The 19,481-nt window shown below is 45.5% G+C and overlaps 1 protein-coding gene across 8 annotated transcripts in view; it reads right to left on the bottom strand.

The window, feature by feature from the left end:
- Positions 1-3,870: 3,870 nt before the first annotated feature.
- LOC135917723 (phagosome assembly factor 1) overlaps positions 3,871-19,481 on the bottom strand; it is an 85,142-nt gene continuing 69,531 nt past the window's right edge. For 5 of the 8 annotated variants that reach the window (XM_065451290.1, XM_065451294.2, XM_065451292.2 and 2 more), the window contains one exon: positions 11,177-13,398. In XM_065451290.1, coding sequence (XP_065307362.1) covers positions 13,315-13,398 — 84 coding nt within the window. In that variant the 3' untranslated portion in view covers positions 11,177-13,314. Of the gene's footprint in view, positions 6,591-11,176; positions 13,399-19,481 lie in introns of those variants that run through there. The other 3 variants (XR_010569380.2, XR_010569382.2, XR_010569381.2) reach the window with 3 other exon arrangements.

The raw sequence follows: 19,481 nt of genomic DNA, 5'->3' as shown, positions 1-19,481 counted from the left end.
GTGAGTACTGGTAACACACAGCTGTTATACACTTTCCTTTTGAGGGATAGTGGCAACCTGCTGTTCATGATTTGAGAATGTATGCCAAACGCACCCCAACCCATTCTTATTCTTCTGGTTATTTCACTCTCATGATCCGGATCCGTGGTCACTACCTGCCCTAAGTAGATGTATTCCCTTACCACTTCCAGTGCTTCGCTACCTATCGTAAACTGCTGTTCTCTTCCGAGACGGTTGAACAATACTTAAGTTTTCTGCAGATTAATTTTCAGACCCACCCTTCTGCTTTGCCTATCCAGGTCAGTGAGCATGCATTGCAATTGGTCTCCTGAGTTACTAAGTAAGGCAATATCATCAGCGAATCGCAAGTTGCTAAGGTTTTCTCCATCAACTTTTATCCCCAATTCTTCCCACTCCAGGCCTCTGAATACCTCCTGTAAACATACTGTGAATAGCATTGGAGATATCGTATCTCCCTGTCTGACGCCTTTCTTTATAGGGATATTGTTGCTTTCTTTGTGGAGGACTACGGTGGCTGTGGAGCCGCTATAGATATCTTCCAGTATTTTTACATATGGCTCATCTACACCCTGATTCCGTAATGCCTCCATGACTGCTGAGGTTTCGACTGAATCAAACGCTTTCTCGTAATCAATAAGGGTTGGTTATATTCTGCACATTTCTCTATCACTTGATTGATAGTGTGAGTATGGTCTATTGTTGAGTAGCCTTTACGGAATCCTGCCTGGTCCTTTGGTTGACAGAAGTCTAAGGTGTTCTTGATTCTATTTGCGATTACCTTAGTAAATACTTTGTAGGCAACGGACAGTAAGCTGATCGGGTCTATAATTTTTCAAGTCTTTGGCGTCCCCTTTCTTATGCATCAGGATTATGTTAGCGTTCTTCCAAGATTCCGGTACGCTAGAGGTTATGAGGCATTGCGTATACAGGGTGGCCAGTTTCTCTAGAACAATCTGACCACCATCCTTCAACAAATCTGCTGTTACCTGATCCTCCCCAGCTGTCTTCCCCCTTTGCATAGCTCCTAAGGCTTTCTTTACTTCTTCCGGCGTTACCTGTGGGATTTCGAATTCCTCTAGGCTATTCTCTCTTCCACTATCGTCGTGGGTGCCACTGGTACTGTATAAATCTCTATAGAACTCCTCAGCCACTTGAACTATCTCATCCATATTAGTAACGATATTGCCGGCTTTGTCTCTTAACGCACACATCTGATTCTTGCCAATTCCTAGTTTCTTCTTCACTGTTTTTAGGCTTCCTCCGTTCCTGAGAGCCTGTTCAATTCTATCCATATTATAGTTCCTGATGTCCGCTGTCTTACGCTTGTTGATTAACTTAGAAAGTTCTGCCAGTTCTATTCTAGCTGTAGGGTTAGAGGCTTTCATACATTGGCGTTTCTTGATCAGATCTTTCGTCTCCTGCGATAGCTTACTGGTTTCCTGTCTAACGGCGTTACCACCGACTTCTATTGCGCACTCCTTAATGATGCACATGAGATTGTCGTTCATTGCTTCAACACTAAGGTCCTCTTCCTGAATTAAAGCCGAATACCTGTTCTGTAGATTGATCCGGAATTCCTCTAGTTTCCCTCTTACCGCTAACTCATTGTTTCGCTTCTTGCGTTCCAGTTTCTTCCGTTCCCTCCTCAAGTATAGGCTAATTCGAGTTCTTACCATCCTATGGTCACTGCAGCGTACCTTGCCGAGCACGTCTACATCTTGTATGATGCCAGGGTTCGCGCAGAGTATGAAGTCGATTTCATTTCTAGTCTCACCATTCGGGCTCCTCCACGCCCACTTTCGACTAACCCGCTTGCGGAAAAAGGTATTCATTATCCGCATATTATTCTGTTCTGCAAACTCTACTAATAATTCTCCTCTGCTATTCCTAGAGCCCATGCCATATTCCCCCACTGACTTGTCTCCAGCCTGCTTCTTGCCTACCCTGGCATTGAAGTCGCCCATCAGTATAGTGTATTTTGTTTTGACTTTACCCATCGCCGATTCCACGTCTTCATTAAAGCTTTCGACTTCCTGGTCATCATGACTGGATGTAGGGGCGTACACCTGTACAATCTTCATTTTGTACCTCTTATTAAGTTTCACAACAAGACCTGCCACCCTCTCGTTAATGCTATAGAATTCCTGTATGTTACCAGCTATTTCCATATTAATCAGGAATCCGACTCCTAGTTCTCGTCTCTCCGCTAAGCCCCGGTAACACAGTACATGCCCGCTTTTTAGCACTGTATATGCTTCTTTTGTCCTCCTAACCTCACTCACCTTAATCCATGCATCCTAATCGGTCTAATTCTCCTTTAGCAACCCTTATTCACCTTAAAAATCATGTCCTTAAAATCATGTAATGTTAAAATCATTAATCGACCTTAATATTACTTTATCCACCTTAATCCTCCCTAATCCTAGTTCATGCATGCTAATCGGTCTTAATACGCTTTCATCAACCCTTCACCTAAACCCACCATAATCCGCCTTAATCCTCCTCGACCCACCTTAATCTTTATTCATGCATCTTAATCCTTCTTAAGGCACTCTAATCCACGTTAAACTCCTTTAATACACTATAATCATCATTAATCCTCCCTAATCCACATTATGTCAATCACTAATGATTCATTAATTAACTTGGGTAATCATTCACTTATACAGGGGTGGACATGATTTGGGTCACCTCTGGCCTTCCTTGGGTCACGTGATACTTCCAGTTTACAACGCGACCTTGAAACATAGAGATCTAAAGGCTTTCGCCTTAAAACTAAAAAAAAAAACTCAATGTTGACTAGCTAACGCTCATCACCTGCAATACCACGGGTATACTTGCCACTAATTTTTTCAGGGCGCAAAGCACAATCTATAATGCTGCACTTCCGACTGAATAACAACGGTTAGCGACGTGCGAGGGGAATATTAAGCATACTGAGGACAACCGCAACAAAAACGCTGGTGAACAGGCCGGAAGAACGAAAAAAAAATACAGCATTACGGGATGCTTTGCTACGAGCTATAAGAAAGACACCGCAGCTCGCAAAACGTTCTTTGTCGGAACAAAGTTATTTCGGTCAATGTCATGCAGCCACTGCTTCCTGCGCAAGCCGCCACGCTTTCCTTGTGGCATCTTGAAAACGGCATAACCATCTTCTTGCTGCAGTTATATGCGCAACAGCCCGGCGTAGCGCTAGCCCATGGAGCAGGACACACGGCGTACAATGTTCGCTACGCCGAGCTAAAGCGCCGAGCCAGCCGTGTTCAGGAGGAAAATGGCGCGAACGAAAAAGAAAAGCACAAGCAAAACTCAATATCCGCGCGTTTCCAAGGGCAACGGCAAGGAGACCAATCGTAGCGCAGAAAAACGGGGGAAAAACTGGTTGCCGCGGGGGGAACGCGCAAGGGGCGAGGAGGTCGCGCGGCGGCGGCAAAGTTCAAAGAGTGTCGCTACTTCCAATTTATCAAGGGACTTTAACATGCTTCCCGTTGCTGCCTGCTGCTGGCACTCTAAGCAGCACGCGTAAAGCACAGGCCACGCGCTTGCATGTTCTCCTTCATAAAGGACTACCCTGCACCAAGACTATGTATGATACTCCTGTTTGCATGTGGCTGATACTAGACACTGTGCCATAGCAGCAAGTATGGTATGTACGTATGGAACCTGTCGCACAGGGCTACTTGGTTTAAATTCCAGTAAGCTGTACAGGAGACTCGTAGGTAAACCGGATGTAACCTTTGATTAGCAAGGGCCTTATTTGATTTCACATAAGATATGGTATTTCTGATCAGCTTTAAAAATAAGAACGTGTGCTTGCTGCATGAGAGACGCAGTAAATGAGCCCAATTATCCAATTGGTGTTTATTACAGACAATTTTCTTTTCTTCTTTTTTTTTCTTTTTACTCTCCAGTGCAACTGGTCACAGGCTATGCAGCAGAGTACATGATACGTACAAATACACAGCGCACGACCAGGAAACATCAGAAACACTGGCACACTTCCGGGAAATGTCGCCACTTAGTCTCTGACACGCACATGTGAATTTGTTCCTCACGTTCAGATGATGCACAGACTGAGCATGTAACTCGAGACATTAACAGCTCAGTAGCCTCAACACAGGGACATTAAAAGACGCTAAAAATATCATCTTTAATGTCTAAACAAAGGAAAAGTATCGACATGTTTCTAGCCAGGCACCACCAAAGTCACAAATAAAGTTACAGAAAAGTACACATACATCCCCAAATGGTACAATTCACTTGGTGCTCAGAGAGAGCTACCCTACTGACGCAAAGTTAGGTACTGCACCAAGCAGCTGTAGACAATGAGGGGCTCACTCTGTGCACTCAACACGCATAAGAAAGAAGCCACACATCGATGTGCCTGGCACAAGAAGAAAAATTACAGGCCAGTCACGCTAACACACTTGCACATACGTCATAGGGCTCCACACGAACAAGCAGAGAATAAAAGGTGGTGTGGTGAAGGGCTCAGAAAAGGCATGTCGCGTTCACGACACCAGCTGCGAACGTAACTAACGTAATCTGTGTTCTATCACGGCAATGCGCCTTCTCATTCACACAGGGCACATGGCAGCTTTGTCGACACATACATCCATGCAATGTTCTAAAACGATACATCAAACCAAAGAATAAAAATACAAAAAGCTGTCACTAGACAGCAGCCGGCCATATTAAAGCTCGACCAAACAAAAAGCACTTGCACAAATACATGCCTCACAACTGTTAAAACGCTCAGACACCAGAAAGTTGTGTTTTTGGTTAAAAAACAAGCACTCTTAAATACTACACACAGGTGTACATAGACCTCGCACACTAAACAAGTTATCATCATGCTTTTTTCTTCTTTTTTTCTTTTCTCATGCGACAAGAAGTAAAGCAAAGCTTCATTTTGCTGAGTGCAGTATCGGATGTCCTTTATCACAAAACGCAATGTTGGCACATGTCATTTTAAGCGTAGCATGCCATTTTCAATATGACCTAAGCACCATGAAGATACAATAGCATCTTATGTAAATCACCCCATACCGCTAGAATGGTATCAAAGAGAGCTTCAACAGTAAGCTGCACAGCAGACTTTGGAAGCAATGAAGAGCTGTGGGAAACCTAAAAATGCGACATCCGCAATGACACATTTCGAGGAGCTGTATGGCATTAAATGTGAAAGGTTACACGAGAGTGACAGTGCAAGAATCCAGCTGGTTCCACATGTCCGGGCAGACAATCTGGTCAAGCCATAAAAACACATTCGTCACTCCTTTCTGACAACACACCCTATCAGCACAACAATAAAAGAAAACCACGTTGCACAAAAGTGACAATTCTCCCCTCCCCCCCCCCCCACCCACACACACACACATATGCATGTCGAACGATACAAAAGTGCAAGTAAACGCCTTTTCAGCACTATCGGTAAACACTGGTGCACAGGTGAGAGTGATACAATTACAATAAAAAGCATGTGAACTACACTGCGCTCAATTTTTAAACAACAATAATAACAATGTGCTTTTCTTCAAGCCAAATCAATACCTGTGAGATCTGCACACTCGGATGGCAGAGGTGCTGAAAACTAGTGTACACACGTATACAAGACAAATACAAGGAAGCTTGCATTACCACATTTACTCAATTGTAGTGCTCACCTGCATCCCTGAAAAATGGGAAACAAAAAAACTTAAGCGTACGTGCACATGTAGTAGTTTGCGAGAATGAGGCTCCCCTACCCTAGCTGTGCCATAGTCAGACCTATCTCCTGGAGTAGTTGCTGTTGCAGCATGCAAAAGAGTGGCGTTCGCAAACACGATGATGTGTGTGGGAGCTGCGCCATGTGCGTGTAGCATTTTTACAGTGAACGGATGTCTTTCGCAACCTTGATGACAAACCTGCCCACTCTCTGCGGTGTAGCGTGGTACGAGCTGTAGGTGAAGCCCTTAGCCTACAGCCCTCATCACGGCGAACAGGGCAATTGCATATCAGCAACGTTCTGAAAGAAAGCACTGCTGGCACCTATTTGCTGTCTGCGATGAGCAACTGCAGAAAGTTGCAGCATGGCATGCCGAATTCTTTTTTCTTGTCGATATCCCGGCTAGGAGTTTCAGCCAGAGGGAAGACACGCAGGCCTGCTTGAATATAATCAGGCACTTCTCGTCGACACTTATTTGACTGACACCTAAGACAGTAAACAGGTATTATTGCAAAGAGGATCGCCAACAATGACTGCTGTGCCAGAAACCATGTAGCAAAGAACGTGTACATGGTACCTGAAGCACCTGAAGGATTTAGACATGCTTTGGTAAACTAGTGGGCTAAATGAATGTGCTAATAGTGTGTATGCTTGCTGTAGCAGGTTTCAACGAAGAAGTTGATGCAGTCGAATTGCTCTAGAGGTAATCGCTGAGCATTTGGAGGCACCGTCATAGTTGGCAGCACAGGTACCATGAGAGCGCAGATGGGGTGGACTTGGGGTGCCGTGGGCAGTAGGCTTGGGGGGAAGTTGGTCGCCAGTCAGGGCATCTTTTTTGTTCTTTTTTTTCACGACATAACTGCAAATAACGGCCATTGGCAAATTTCGGCAAGTGCTCGCAGACAAGTATTTACTGCGAAACTTCGATTAACTGACAGGTATTATTCATGCGCAAGTACATGGTGCCTTTGCACATAGCTCAGGCAGCTGGAAAGAATGGGAAATAAAATATTGCGCGTAACTATTAAAGAAGTTACATTTTCCTTTCTCCTAGCCATGTAAATTGGAGGCATGCATTACAAGGTACATTATGATTGAGTAAATGTGGTATTACATAAAGATGGGCAACACATGCTTTCAGCATTACCACTTCATTAACGATCACAAAAATATTCCTGTGCAGGGAATGAAGGACATCTTGAAGGGACAGCGCAATAAGATGAAGACAGAAGGCAAGAACACACAGGACAGCGCTGAACTCACAACTAACTTTATTCGAAGGCATACGCAAACTTGTGTACTACAACCCACAGCTACGTGCTTTCCTATCGATGGCATCATTATCAGTGCGCAGGCAAAACCGCAAAATCCTGTAATCTAATGCTACACTATGAGGCAGCTTAAAAAATTCAAATTCACTGTCATACAAATTTAATGATGGCATGCTTACACATCATTAAATTTGTATGACAGTGAATTTGAATTTTAAGCCGCCTCGTAGCATAGCATTGGATTACAGGATTTTGCGTTTTTGCCTGCGCACTGATAATGACGCCATCGATGGGAGAGCACGTGGCTGTGGGTTGTAGTACACAAGTTTGCGTATGCCTTCGAATAAAGTTAGTTGTGAGTTCAGCGCTGTCCTGTGTGTTCCTGCCTTCTGTCTTCGTCATCTTGCGCTGCCCCTTCAAGATGATCAACCAGTACCAACTTGCCCAAATGTCAGTCCTTCTATAGGGGATGAAGAAGTTGGCAAAGATTCCACACCAGCCTGCCTGCAGCTCTGCAATTTCGCACCCACGTTACCACTGCCTTCACAAGTGAAAGGTTGGGTGGGCAAGGAGATGTCCAGCAATGTGAAACCCACAACAAATGGCAACGTCAGCCCCACTGTACCCGGGACTTGCTCAGCACGAGTTGGTGCGCTCACTGGCTCGACACGTTGAACCCAGCACCGTAAAACGGAAAATGGATACCAGGAACATAAGACTGATGACAGGAGCAGTCGTGCAACAACTCCACGTCTTTGCATCCACTGTTCTTGATATGCTGATAAAACAAGATTTGCTCGTTAAGCTTTAATGCTGCACCTCGGCTTCACCATGGTCTTAAGTCACCTCCCTACAGGCACGAGAAATAGAAAGATGCCTTCGATCAACGAAGAACTAGAGGTGCAAACAAATTACCCTGCAGTGCGCGCTTTCTCTCGACACTTCTCGCAGAGATGCGACGGGTGCATGAAAAATGTGTGATACATGGGGTAGGTAAAAAGAAACCATGCTGAAATTGTGGTCCGTACACACAAAACGCTTTTTAACGCAGGAGCACTTCCTCGGTGGCCAGTGTTCGATCATCCTCGACGTGATAGCGATTGGCAGGATAGCAAGACAACTGTCGCGGCGACCAATCGTGGGTTTCGGTTGGGCAATACGTTTTTCGTAAATGCAGCAACAGACGAGGACAGAAGTTCTGGCACAAACGAGACGCAGACGAAATGCTGCAATTCCAATGAATTTGAGAGTACAGTGAAAGTACGCAACAACTGTTCCGTGATTTTCTAGTCATCCAATTTCTGTACTCTTTCCATCTGTGACAACCAACAAGCTAGCCCAACTTTTGCAACATTAATTGACTCATCGGTGTCAAGTGCATCGACAGAAAGGAAACCAACGCCTTGACGTGAATTAATATCTGTCGCTGCGCATGGGCAATGAAGTGACTGAATGAAAATACAGCTCATTGCTTCCATATTAATCTCTCAGTGGGGTGCTCAAAACCACTCAGCCTATGAAACAAGCCTAGGGACAAATGGTGTGCTCTAAGCTGGCATCTTCTGTGATGCTTTGAGCTATTCATGCCATTTTTTTTCATCTAGCGTGCAACTGCACTCATAAAACGTACCAACACAAACCAGCCTTTCAAACGTTTCAGTATGATCACAACGCAGACAAGGCGACATGAATGCTGAAGACAAAACACCTCCTCCTTGCCACCAACCTTTGCGCATCTGTATCACAGGCTGTACAATTGATGCCACTGCATTTTTTTACCGCCATGTTTTAACAGAATGATTCACTTCTACATCAGCCTCAAGAGAAATGAGAGGGAGAGATAGTAGGTCAATTCAGATCCGTAGGTTTGATAGGCCAGAAATGATGAATGATGAAAGGTGATGCCCCCCTTGCAGTTACTAAGACAGCTCTCCTAACGCCATCGACGTCGACAGGGTCTACTTGGGAGTGGCCGGTTCTATCAACTAAGAAAGATTATGTGCACTGTGCTCAAAAATTAGCAAAGATTCAACTTGGCAACCCTGGAAACATCTCCTGCACACAAATGGCCCAAATCCAGTAGCCCGTGTGCTACTATATCAACATCTGTGATGTCACTAATGAGCCCTTCAGTGTGGACATGGAATTAAGAAAGTTTGGCCGTACACTTTGTCTACTAGTAATCAAAATCTCTCCACCACAGAAATGCAAATGCTTTAGAAAGAATATGGTCTATTATCCCCCCCCCCCCAATTTGTGTCCCTTTTTAATGACTCCTTGAGCCCCAGCAAAGCAACGTAATCACTCTTGCAAATTAAGTCAACATAATGCTCTCATAGTAAAGTAATAATAGTACACACTTCTGCCAGGCATTTTCCATCTCTGCAAGATAAGATAAAAAATTAGATTTTAAGACAATCCCATAATATAAGCACGACAAGTCTAGAAAACACAGGTCACAGCCCACATTTGGTTATGAATCTGTTTAGGAAGAAATGCGAGGTAAGCCAGGTCAGAACACAACGACGTACATCGGAACATTGTCCTGCTACTTAAACTGGTGTGCGACCCAATGGTATGACTCAGTGCGCCCGTATGAAGCTGTGGTCCAAATGAAGCAGTACAAGTTTAACGATTCTCTTCATGGAAGATTTCTCCAATCAATTCAAAGCTGACTCAATGTGAAAGACAGACTGAAATATTAAGGTTTGCTTCAAGGAGGGCAAAGGAGGTTCTGCATTTGAAAAAGTCCCACACATGCGACTCCCCTTTCTTTAGGTGGTATTCATAAAACAAACGTTTTCCAAACTTGCATACAGGCGTTTGCTTTGCCTCTCAGTACGGCTATTGCTACGACTAGTTCAGAGTGCAAGTTCGTCATAACTGCGCCACTTCTGCGCAGACGTTTGGCCTAGTTGGTTACTGAACACAAACACAAAGGGCTACGTGGCACACAAGACAGACAGTATGACAAGAGCAAGACGGTTAGGCCCAAAATATCAGCAGGTGAAGGATCCTAGCTCTCTGTGTCCGTGCCCCGAAACCAGGTTCATGTGACCCAGCCACAACGAGGCAGCCTTGCGGCAACCCCTGGTCAAGCAGTGCACCAAGCAACTTTATTTTTTTCATCGCAGCTCAAACACAATACCAACATAATTCCTCAGCAAGCCCCCACCCCTATGACTACCTCTTGATATTGTGACCACAATCGGTTAACCCTAAACTTTCGTTCAACGTGCCCCTTGAACAACCCCTAACAATGTGCCAGTTCTACGCAATGCTTTCAATGCGCTCTCGTCCTTTCTCTCAAAGCAGCATGGCCATACTTGGCATGGGTATGCTAGTGCCGACGACCTGCCTTAGCTTTATCAGGCCCTAGCAACTTCCGCGCTTTAGTCAGAGATATCACTGACAGATGTGTGTGGTTTCTACGAGCTGAACATGGTTTAGATAATGCACCATTCAGCGTTGACGTCAATACTGCGCGATAGCTCTCCCTGCCACCTAGCTTACACGTTATGTCGACAATACTGCCAACACATGCAAACGAACACATCAATGTGTAACAGATTCACCAAAGCATCAATCAGCTTTGGTCTTTCCCAACTGCTTGGAACAGAAAACGTTCAAATTGCATGTTTCTTTTTACAATAAAGCTGTTAAGGGGGGTTCCACAACCGCTTCTGTTAGGGGGCCGCTGCGGCGGGCAACGATGCGTGACAGCGTGGTGAGCATGGAATGTCAGTCGGTGAACAGCTATCAATGTAGCCTCGGTCGAAGCCCCGAAATTGCCCCATTACTATAATGTCACTGAGAATGCACACCAAATGCCAGCTTCAGTGATGGGCTATCACTAAAGGCAGTGCAGTGCAGCCCTACCATGCTGTTGGTACATGCAGCTGGATGCCAGTGTGGGTACACAGCATACAGGAACATGCACCTGATGTAGTGGAAAGCATAGGAGTGCCAAGTTCAAATGTAGTAAAGTGTTTGCAAAGTCTTGGGTGGATTTCAGGCGGTGGCAAATGAGACTCCTAGGACTTTCATGAGGCAGCAGAACTCCCTTATACAGCTTCACTGTCTTCAATGTACGAGTTGCTCAGATATGCATACATTTGTGATGTACGCCAAGGTTTTGTTTACTGGCCATGCAATTAAAGTTTTTTTGTGTGTGTATCACACGACCCCAGCTGCGATACGGTGACATAGAGAGCTAGGATACACCCTTATCTAGGATACTGCCTGTCCTGTACCAAGCAGCACAAGATGTTCGCATACTAATCATGCCTGCAAAGCTAATTTCTTCCTTACATATCTTGACTGGGACCTGTTTGGCTTGCACAGAGACTGCTTGCTATGCCCCGCCATTTCCATTGCAACCTCTCACAGCATGCTTGCCCACCTTCTTCCTTACGAGGCCCGAGAATAGATTGTCTACAGACAATGCTGCATGCTAGGGAAAAAAACGCATGCGCCTAGCACTCCCTAGTGCTTTCAAACAACGGCTCGGATGCACTCACAAATGCACAGAGGTTCTCATAATGCTTACCAGGGAGCCTTTGTTACAAAGTTCCACAGGCCAGAGCCCACGATACAGTGTCCCAAGCCCTCTCAATCAAACCAACACTGTTCTGTATAGGGAAACCAGTGCTATCCAGGGGGCACTGCAATTGTTTCTGCATCCTGTCTCGTGCTGACGCAGCCGGTTGTTTAGCCCACTGTGGAAATGCAAGAATTTTAGAAAGATGAGAAGTAACGTGGGCCTATCTTCTCGAGGCATCGCATAGTGCGACAGATTCTATGCAAGGTATTTGTGAACTAGTATGGTTTTCCATTACTAATTATGAAGTCTTTTTCATAGTCTTTCAAGCTGTAATTCCGGGACGACCTGTGTTGGTTCATCGTCGTTTTCTTTCTGGAGGTTGGACTGAAATCTATTTCCTCGCATTTCCTTTTTTCTTTTAATTTAGATCATTTTAATTGCCCTATTTTTGGTACAGGCACTGGTCAACCACTTTGCACGCACACCCAAAGCACTTCATTCCTTAGGCAAGGCACATTACCTTGCACGTAAAATAATATGACAACAAAGGTTAGGTATTATCATTACCAAACTCGGCTGAGCTCAGTACACATAGTGTTTGTCTCAGTTGCAAAGTCACGTCTGAACACTAGAGTGCCATGCTTCCAGCATTCAGGACTCGCTATGAGCAGCAACACACACATGGGCACAGCTCGCGACTCTCGCAGAATTTCAAAACAATCGCCGCAACATGGGCACTTTTTCACATAGCGTCAGCACTGCAGACATAAAACCTTACAGTTTGCCTTTTCCTCTCACTAAGCTTGTCTTTAGGTCCTGCTGTGAACATTCAAGAGCTTCACTGACGGCGTCACATGCAAGTATGCACTTCCTGAAACCCTGAACTTTTTCTTTTTCTTCTTTTTAAAACTTCTCACACCTTCAGCACCTGTTCTTCACAGAGAAACATTATGCAACAAAGAAGCATCGCACAGCTGTCCTTGAACCTTGAGGCAAAAGACTTGGCAAAAAAAACAAAAAAATGCTTCACAAAAGTGGAGAGAGAGAGAGAGAAAGAGAAAGCCAATTCCAGCATATCTCACTGGTCATTTCCAATTGGCTCGCTGCACAGCAAATCGTTACATTTCTTGCAAGACTGTCGGAAAGGGGATTGAACCAAATGTTCCGCCTACCGCAATCTGTTGGCTGTGCATGGCAACTTCCGCTGCAATTCAATGAGGAGCGCAAAATTTGCCACTGGCAGATTTGGGCTCGTAAAATTTGGCAAAAATGCCAACGAAATCCGCAAGTGTATTTGAGAATTCGAGCAGCTCCTCCAAGACGACGAGCAGCATTCATTCATCACCTTGTGATATCTACAGCTGCCAAACTGCAACGCTCCCAACGTGCGGATAAAGAAAGAAAGGCAATTAAAATATTAAAAAGAAAATAGCAATACTACACACCACACATCTGTGCACCATCATGGTTCTTGCTCTCTTTCACTTTTCATGAAACGCTGGCCTGGGTTTCCGCGAGCTTTCATCTACCCTTAACCGAATGGCACTGTCATCCACACAAACATGCCACACACACGACCCTGCGGGAGCTCAGAGTCCCGGAGGTGAGCGACGGGGTGGGGGTTCACGCAACGACGACAACGGCGGTGGCGGCTGCTGCTGCTGTGGCAAGAGGCGGAAGAAGGGAGGCGGGCTGGGCGGCGGAGAAGGAGCGGCATTGTGGTGACTAGTGGAGATGTGCGCCAAGGACGATGTGCGAGGGAGGTGGTGTCATGAGGCCGTGCCCTTGGCCCTGTGTAGTCGGCCGTTGCGCTGGTAGAGCGTCACGGATGCTATGTGCTTGTTCCGCATCACCTGCAAACATACAAAAAAAAGGGGCGGTTGCTCCAGTAAACAGGAATCCCACGGTGCCGGACTGTCATGTAACGAAGGGCTAGTCACGCTTAACTGTTATGGCTTAGACAACTGTTCGTTTCACAGTGCTATGACAGTGCTTCGAACAATGGTATCAATGGGCTTTGTTACCTCTTCTGGACCCTAATTAATTCTCACCGTAAAGCTTAGTTGCCGTCTTTACTGAAGCTTTCAAGTGCTACCCCAATTTCCTGATAGAAGCAGTCATATACACTGCAAAAGCAGCCTTAGAAAACTGGGCAAAAGAGAAAAGTCATTTCAAGCAGGAAGCTTTCTTCTCTAACCTTGCCAACCACACCAGCAAGTCACAATTTCTTTAAGCATCAAGGTAGTTTTTAATGCTATAGATAATATTTATTGCAAAAAGGCTCTGTGAGGCTAGGCCTCATGCCAGCACTTTGGCCAAGAAAAGCATTCTCAAGCTGTTTCCCACATTCTAAATGCCAATTGTGCTCATCATTGCTCTTACTCAATTTTGCAGCCATACTATTAAGTGCCTTATCTCAGCCGATGTTGGGACCTTTCAAAGCACATCATTACCCTTGTTGTTTTCCTCCCCTTCCCTTATCATCATGCAACAATTTTGGCAAACCAGCAGAAACCACACACTTGATAGTCAAACACGCACAGTGTGGAAATGGAGCCAAACGAACATTGAAATTTAGCAGTGGCTGCCTGCCTAAGTACTGCACGCATACAGACCTGTCAGCCTACACAAGATTTGTTACAGGGTTGCTTGAAGCCTTTCACACAAACACTAATGTTGCTTCCTGGAAACGTGCATGAAATAGAGGATAAGTCGAAACTACTTATAACGATTCCAGATACAGCGATCCATCCGTTATAATGACCATATTTCACGGCATTTACATTTTCCTACCATGCCTATGAAACTGCTTCCATATGTAACGAACATTTTCAAAAGTGCCGTACTGTTACAACTAACCCTTCAAATCCACTATGTGTAAATGAAGGCCGCACGCAAAGTTTGGAAGCGTGATCTAACTGGACACGTGGCTTCAGTTACATTGTTGCTGGTAATGGTCCACGATGCCGTTGCACCTTTCGAACTTCGCACTTTTCTGGCTGAAGCAAGATGAACTCTCGGCGTGCGTGTGGCCGATGCCGCACCCGCAACGGCAAGGTTTTTGCAAAATGCTGACACGACGCATTACTTTCCGCTCCCAGGCAACTACAACGCTTTGCTCTTGTATGCAGAATCCACTCATGTCCCGCTGACAGTAAGATATACCACATGCTCTCAAAGAAAAAAAATGGCAGTGATGATGGTTATGGGGGCAGTCGTAGTTTCGAAATGACAGGCGATCAGAACCGGCCAGGCACAGTTTCTGAGGGACTACCATGCCACATTTTGTCCTTTAGATTACATTTTTAACGCAAACTTGCAGTTAGATTTGGAAGAGTGCCAAGAGCAAAGATGAATGCACTAAAAATCCTATTTTCATACCAAAATGGTGTCCGATCGTAAGTGCCAATGCCAGCTAGAGTGCTGTTAATTTTTTTACGTATTGAAAGGCGAGTCTGCATATACAGTCGCTGACCGATAAATCGGAGACCGATAATCTGGACATGCTCGGTAAGTCGGACATCTTCACGGCCGCGTCATGGCCCCACAGCCTTAATGTGTAATGACGACTGATATTTCAGACAGCCACCAGCTCTACATTCAACTATCTGGACTCCGTCCGTGGCTGTGGCGTGCGCCAACTCTGCCACCATTATCTGCTCTGGCAACCTCGACAAGACATAAAGTATGGCCTCAGAGATGCGAGACATAAAGTATAGCCTCAGAGATTACACGCGATATGGTAATCTCTGAGGCCTTGCCGTGGTAGCAGCACTACGCCTCAGAGATTTAACTGCAAATGCCAGTCTTGGAGGCTTTGCCTGAATCATAGGTCCCATCAACATCGCGAATATCGCATCCTATTCCAGCGTACTACGGCAACCCTGCGCATGGCCTGCTCTCGCCATTCTATTTGTCAAGTTCGCCTTTCGGACAGCATCCCACCATTCTGTGCGTCTTTGTTCAGTTTGCATTCCTGACAGTGCTCTGCTGGTTCCAAGAAATCTTTCTAGTGAACTTATTGGCAAGCCATGTCAAATGGCACCAACAGTCCAAATGAGCCTGACTCCGCAAATGAAGAGCCTGAACTGCTGCCTAACCCAACGAGCTCAAATGCGGACATCACTGATGACTTGCTTGGCTGTGGCGTGCCAATTTCTGCCGCCGTTACAACTGAAGACTTTGCAGACGTAGACAGCGCGGTGTTGTCGTGTGCTGAACTGACTACTGGCGAAATAATTGAGCAAGTTCTCCCACCGTCAAACAGTGACTCTGATGATGATGTGCAGTGCGCTCTGCAGCGTTTATATGCGAATCTGATGCGAGCCTTTCCAGTCCTTACATTGGCATACAGCGACAGCACAAAAGTGGCAGAAATACAGGCGTACTTGATTGCACATAAGTAGAAGTGCATGCAGCAACGAATTGACCACTTATTCCTTGCACAGAGGCCTTAAGACGTAAATAAAATTGTATTTTCTTGATACATTCGTTTCTTTCGGACATTCGTTAGTTCGGATTTATTTACATTCCCCCTGGTATCCAAATTATCGGTCGTCGACTGTAACAAGCTACTGATACAGCAGCCACTTTTCGCACAACTCTTCAGTTTATTATAAGAAGGTTTGGCTGTATTCAAAATTTACAGCCTTCCAGCCACAGTGGCCCCATCTGCATTGCGGTTAACCCTTTTAGCGTAGAATTCTTTCTGTAATAACAATGCCTCTGTGGTCAATCTTTATTGCCATTTTCAGTGTATAGTAGAAAATAATCGAATACCCATGAATGCACAAGTTTACTGCGAACAATATTCTGTATCAAGAACTCTTTGCTTGCACTAACTGTATGAGTAAGAGATCAGATGCAGTAAGAGACGCAGTAAGGGATTAAGAAAAATGCCTAGTTAATTTGTCTATCAATTTGTTGTCCTAAACATAAGTTTAATCAGAATAAGAAACGCGCCAAAGGAAAGTCGGAAGAAACGTTTCAGCAGTCGCCACGAGAAGAGGCCCTGTGTGCGGCAGTACTGAAATCACGCTGCTCGCACCCTAGTGTATGGGAATATGCAAACTGCAACCGAAGGCAAGGAAACGGAAAACTTATTACTACTATCTCTGAACTCTTGCCATGCATGGCTGTTTCTAAGCTACTAACACAGCGCGGCAAGTACAGTAAAACCTCGTTCATTTGGTCCCCATTAATTTGGAAATTCGGTCAATTCGGACGTTCCGTCTGGTCCCGTCAAACATGTACATAACCCTATGGCACAAATCTCCCGTTAATTCGGACATATTTGGTCGTACTCAGGTTCATTCAGACAGTTCGCGGAGCTCAGAGGCACATGAGGCATATAGGATCGGGTGGCACTAGGGGGTGTTCAAATCGGACCGCCAGCGATGGCGTCTCCGATTAGCGTGCGCCAATCTCAAAGGCCATGCTTGCATGTGCTGGAAGTGCCGAAAGGCCAGAAATACGTAAAGGCCGCCGTGTTTATTTTATTGCTACATAACAGACAAACCTACATCTCAAAAAACATGGCGACAATGACGTACTTCTGGCTTCGTAGTCGCTTTTGGCACTTGGCATTACCTCTGCATCGCTATGGTTATCGGCACGGTAGTTATCGGTCAATGCTAGCAACCCTAATTTATACATACATGTTTTTTTCTTTGTACACACGTATTGCTGTCCATCATTTCCGACGTTGTCATTTGCTTGTGCAGTTGTGTGGTTGTGCAGTTGTGCAGTTTTTTTTCGTTGTCATTTTATCATGTTTATCGGTTTGCGTCAGGCGCGTGTGCGAGGACGGTGGAACTTTTTTCTGTGTGTGTGTGTTAAATTTTGTTTGCGCTTTTCTTTTTTCCGTTTATACTTTGTTTTTTCTTGACATTGTGCGTGTACTCGTCGCTTCGTTGCCGCGCAAAGCCACGCCACCATGTGCTCTCATGCCCCACCGAAGCGGGCGAAGTATGAGGCCAAGGATGTGGCAGTGAAAGTAGAAATATTGAAAGCCTTGAAGGCAGGGGTGCCTCGGCAGGTCCTAATGAATAAATTCAAAGTGAAGAGAAAGAAGCAGGCTCAGCTCGTACATGAAAAATGACGCGTAGATTCTTCAAGCACACGACAGTGACAAGTTCGCTGACAACAGGAAGACACTGCGAATGGCAGCACACCCGAAACATGAAGAAGCGTTGTTAAGATGGATTGCCGATTTGCGCGATACACAGCTGCCTTTGAGTGGCCCCCTTATCTGTGCGCAGGCCGAAAAGTATGCGCTGAAGCTCAGCATCGAAGACTTCAAGGCATCACAAGGCTGGATCGACCGATTTAAGAAAAGGCATGGCCTGGTCTTTCGAAGCGTGTGCGGTGAGAAAGGGGCTTTGAATGAAGGCGTTGTCGAAGATTGGAGGGTCAGATTAACCACACGCCTAGCAGATTATGATACCTGCGACATTTTTAATGCAGACGGGACGGCCCTCTTCTACAAAGCCCTGCTGGATAAAACCATCACATTTAAGGGGGACCATTGCGTTGGCGGTAAACGAAGCAAGGACAGAATAATAGTTTTGCTGGCGGCCAACATGACTGGCACGGAGCAGCTACCACTGTTGATAATCAACAAAGCAGAAAAGCCGAGATGCTTGAAAAGCATAAAAAAACTTCCTGTAGACTATCGCTCAAATCGAAAGGCGTGGGTGACCTCAACGATATTTGAGGCATGGCTGCATGAACTGGATCACCACTTTTGTGCAAAATCGCGCAAAGCGCTGTAGTGCACTCAATAACTGATGTGCGCACAATAAGGTGTCAGTGCTGACACACATAGAGCTGCTTTTTTGGCCACCTAACACAGCGGCTTCCCTGTAACTTCTGGATCAGGGGATTATTTGGTATGTGAAAGGCCGATACAGAAGACAAGTGCTTGAGCACACGTTGCTCAGTATGGAGGCAAAGAAAAAATATGATGTAACTCTGCTTAGTGCAGTGCACATGGTGGCTAATTTCTTGCGCGTAATGAGCAACAATAACCAGTTATTTCATGAATTAGAGGTATGTTGATGTTTTAGGCATTTTTTTAGTTACCGTAAAAACCGGACTATAGGTCGGACCGGAATATAGGTCGATCCCCCAACTAACGAATTCTAAAAATGAAAAAAAAAAAAATTTTTTCAGTGGCAAAAGTACCAAAAGACATGACACCCTTACCTATAAACAAATGCGACTCAGCGGGTTGCACAATGGTGACAGTATTTATTTAAATGCTGCTCGCATGTGCACCTGGCCAAGTTTTTAGCGGTATCGCGCGACCATCGACCCGCGTGCTTGTCAACACCGTATTAACGGTGCTGAACAGTGAAACAAACGAGATACGCGCATGTGTACACATGCCCTTACTTTCGCTATTTCGCCGCTCCGTGCTGTGATGATAAAAGGTGCCGACAAACACGCGGGTCGACGATCGCGCGATACTGTTAAAAATTCGTCGGGTGTACAGTACACAGAAGAGCACGAAGTCTGCAAGCGCTACTCCGAATCAGAGCAACACGTTTGAACAGAGTCGGATGACATTGCTTCTCGATGTCCAGTCCATAAGCGCGTGCGATCTCTACCGCTTTCAAACAAATGCATTCGACAACAGGCAGCGATCTTACACGCAGCTCTCGGACGGACTCCGCAACCTTGCCTTCCATTTCTGCAGTCCGCTGCGATCCGGCCACGAAATTACGTTTTCTTTTAGTTGCTGCAAGTTGTAATACGTTGCTTTTGCCTCCGCCACTACCGAATGCTATTTTCGGATACTCCAAGCTCGCGCTGTGCCGCCAGGTTGCCGTGGGCTTCCGCGTACTGTTAGATATGGCGCCGTTTCCTGAGGCTACTTCGAGTTCCCCAGACCACATCGAATCGCAGCACAGCTAATTGAGGAATGCAGAAGCAG

Source organism: Dermacentor albipictus, chromosome 3 (genome assembly GCF_038994185.2).
Source record: "Dermacentor albipictus isolate Rhodes 1998 colony chromosome 3, USDA_Dalb.pri_finalv2, whole genome shotgun sequence".
In the NCBI taxonomy this organism is placed as follows: domain Eukaryota; kingdom Metazoa; phylum Arthropoda; class Arachnida; order Ixodida; family Ixodidae; genus Dermacentor; species Dermacentor albipictus.
This window is presented reverse-complemented; position numbering and strand designations above follow the sequence as displayed.